This window comes from Herpailurus yagouaroundi, unplaced genomic scaffold, assembly GCF_014898765.1.
Source record: "Herpailurus yagouaroundi ecotype Mexico unplaced genomic scaffold, PumYag 77, whole genome shotgun sequence".
In the NCBI taxonomy this organism is placed as follows: domain Eukaryota; kingdom Metazoa; phylum Chordata; class Mammalia; order Carnivora; family Felidae; genus Herpailurus; species Herpailurus yagouaroundi.
In genome coordinates this window covers 16,350,714-16,352,506 of record NW_024412388.1, presented here as the reverse complement: position 1 = coordinate 16,352,506, position 1,793 = coordinate 16,350,714, and the positions used below count along the sequence as shown (strand labels likewise).

At 59.6% G+C, this 1,793-nt stretch overlaps 1 protein-coding gene and 1 long non-coding RNA gene across 2 annotated transcripts in view; one reads left to right on the top strand and one right to left on the bottom strand.

Moving 5' to 3' along the window:
* Nucleotides 1-613: 613 nt before the first annotated feature.
* LOC121022841 (uncharacterized) lies at nucleotides 614-1,330 on the bottom strand. The gene is made up of 2 exons (XR_005787126.1): nucleotides 1,095-1,330; nucleotides 614-863 (listed from the first exon to the last, which is right to left on the bottom strand). It is a non-coding gene; the product is annotated as an uncharacterized LOC121022841 (long non-coding RNA).
* A 187-nt stretch (nucleotides 1,331-1,517) lies between these two features.
* The window catches only part of WNT4 (Wnt family member 4), a gene marked incomplete at its 5' end in the record, with an annotated part of 33,932 nt that continues 33,656 nt past the window's right edge, over nucleotides 1,518-1,793 (top strand). The window contains one exon of the mRNA XM_040464352.1: nucleotides 1,518-1,588. Coding sequence (XP_040320286.1) covers nucleotides 1,518-1,588 — 71 coding nt within the window. The remainder of the gene's footprint in view (nucleotides 1,589-1,793) is intronic.

The window sequence follows — 1,793 nt, the reverse complement described above, 5'->3', positions numbered from 1 at the left end:
GAGCCCCCCAGGCACCCCAGCAATAATTACTTATTCCTATTTCCCACCCTACCACGCTGAGACTTCAGGAAGCACTTCTGTTGGCTCAAAATGGTTCAGTAATTCAGTTCCGCCCTTAGGTAAGAGTGGATCCTGCCCTGGGGACCCTGAAACTCTGGTCCTCCGGCCAAGCTCTCATCACAGGGAGAAGAGATCAGGGGCCCAAAGAATATGCCCACGTGGAGCCTGTGCCCCCTTCTCTAGATCATACTCTAGGTACCCAGGCCTTTGGGATTCCCTGCCCAGACAGCCCCAAGCCCACTCCAGCACCTGGGTGGGTCTCTTCCCCAGGTCCACCCCGTGAGGACAGACCCCCACCACAGGCACGCCCAGCCCCCTGGGCCTGAGGGGTGGCCAAGGAGCAGCTCTCTGCAGGGAGAGGAGGTGTGGCCTGGGCTTGCACGTGCAGGCTGAGCTGTTCACATGTGCGGGGCAGACCAAAGGCAGATGTGGGAAAGAAGGGGTCTCCTCTCCCTGCACCACCGTGCCCCTCACAGGGTCCGAGGAGTCTGAGAATTCTCCATTCAAAGCTGGCCTTCCAGGTTGCTAGGGAAGTGTACTTGTCAAGGTAGGAGAATAGGACATATTTTATTCCACATTTTGTTAGCTTGATTTATAACTTGCAAATATTTAGACATATGGTATGTGAGCCTTCATCTGTACTCCTGCTCAGCCCCACAAATCCCCGCCACCTTCTGCCTACTCTCAGCACCAAATGTTTACCGAGCCCGTCCTTGTGCTGAGCCCCAGAGACTCCATGGAGTGGAGGGCACCAGTCCCAGCATCCAAACAGGACCATCCACGTGACAGCAAGCCTCACGCTCCTAAAACAGTAAGAGCACAGGGTCAGAGGGGAAGGCGTAGGCCTGGTCTGTGGCTCTGTCCCCAGCTCCTAGCGATGCGATTTTTCTCTGGGCCTTGGTTCTCCCATTTGGACAAGAAGTCCTCCCAGCTCTCAGTAACCGTGGGACGCAAGCTGAGGCAGGGTGAGAGACACAGAATCAGATGCGAGACCTAGAGAGGGCATGAGCTACAGATGGGCGAGTAAGGCTTACGAGTTAGCGTGCTGTGGAACTGAGCACTCTGCCCCAGCAAGGTACAGGCTGCAGCCCATGCCCCTTCATTCATTCATTCCACGAACGCTTCAGCCACCCACTCTGTGCCGGGCACTGAGCTGTCTGAATCTGCCAGATAGGAGAGGATGAATCAAACAAGCGCACAGAAAACCAAAGCGCAAAGCAAGACTTGGCGAGTGTGCTCAAGAGAGACACCCACCCCCCACCCCCCACCCCCCACCCCGAGTTTCTCCTATCCTCGCAGTCTCCAGCTCTTCTTCTCTCACGATTTTCTCTCTCACCCTTCTTTCTCGGGTGAGAAAACAGAGGCCCACAGAGGTTAAGGGGCTTGGTCAAGACCCTGCCGCTTAGGGCGCGCCCAGAACTTGAGGCTAGCCAGAAACGAGGTTTCGGATTCCCGCAGTCTCCGGCCACTGTCGCAAGCTGCCCGAAGCTCGAGAGGCCCCGTCCAGCTCCCGGAAGGCTGGAGGGAGGTGAGCGCCAGGGAAAGGCTGGGCCAGAGGACGAACCGGCCGGGAGGCGGGGAGGGGCCTGGCGGGGGACGGCCGGGTGGCTCCGGACTCCCGGGTGCGCAGCCCCGGGCGCCCGGAGCGCAAGCGGCTGGGTGCGCGCCAGGGGCCGCCGCTCTCGGGTCGGTCCGCCGCGCTCGGGCTGGGGTCGGGCTCCGAGGCGCCGGCG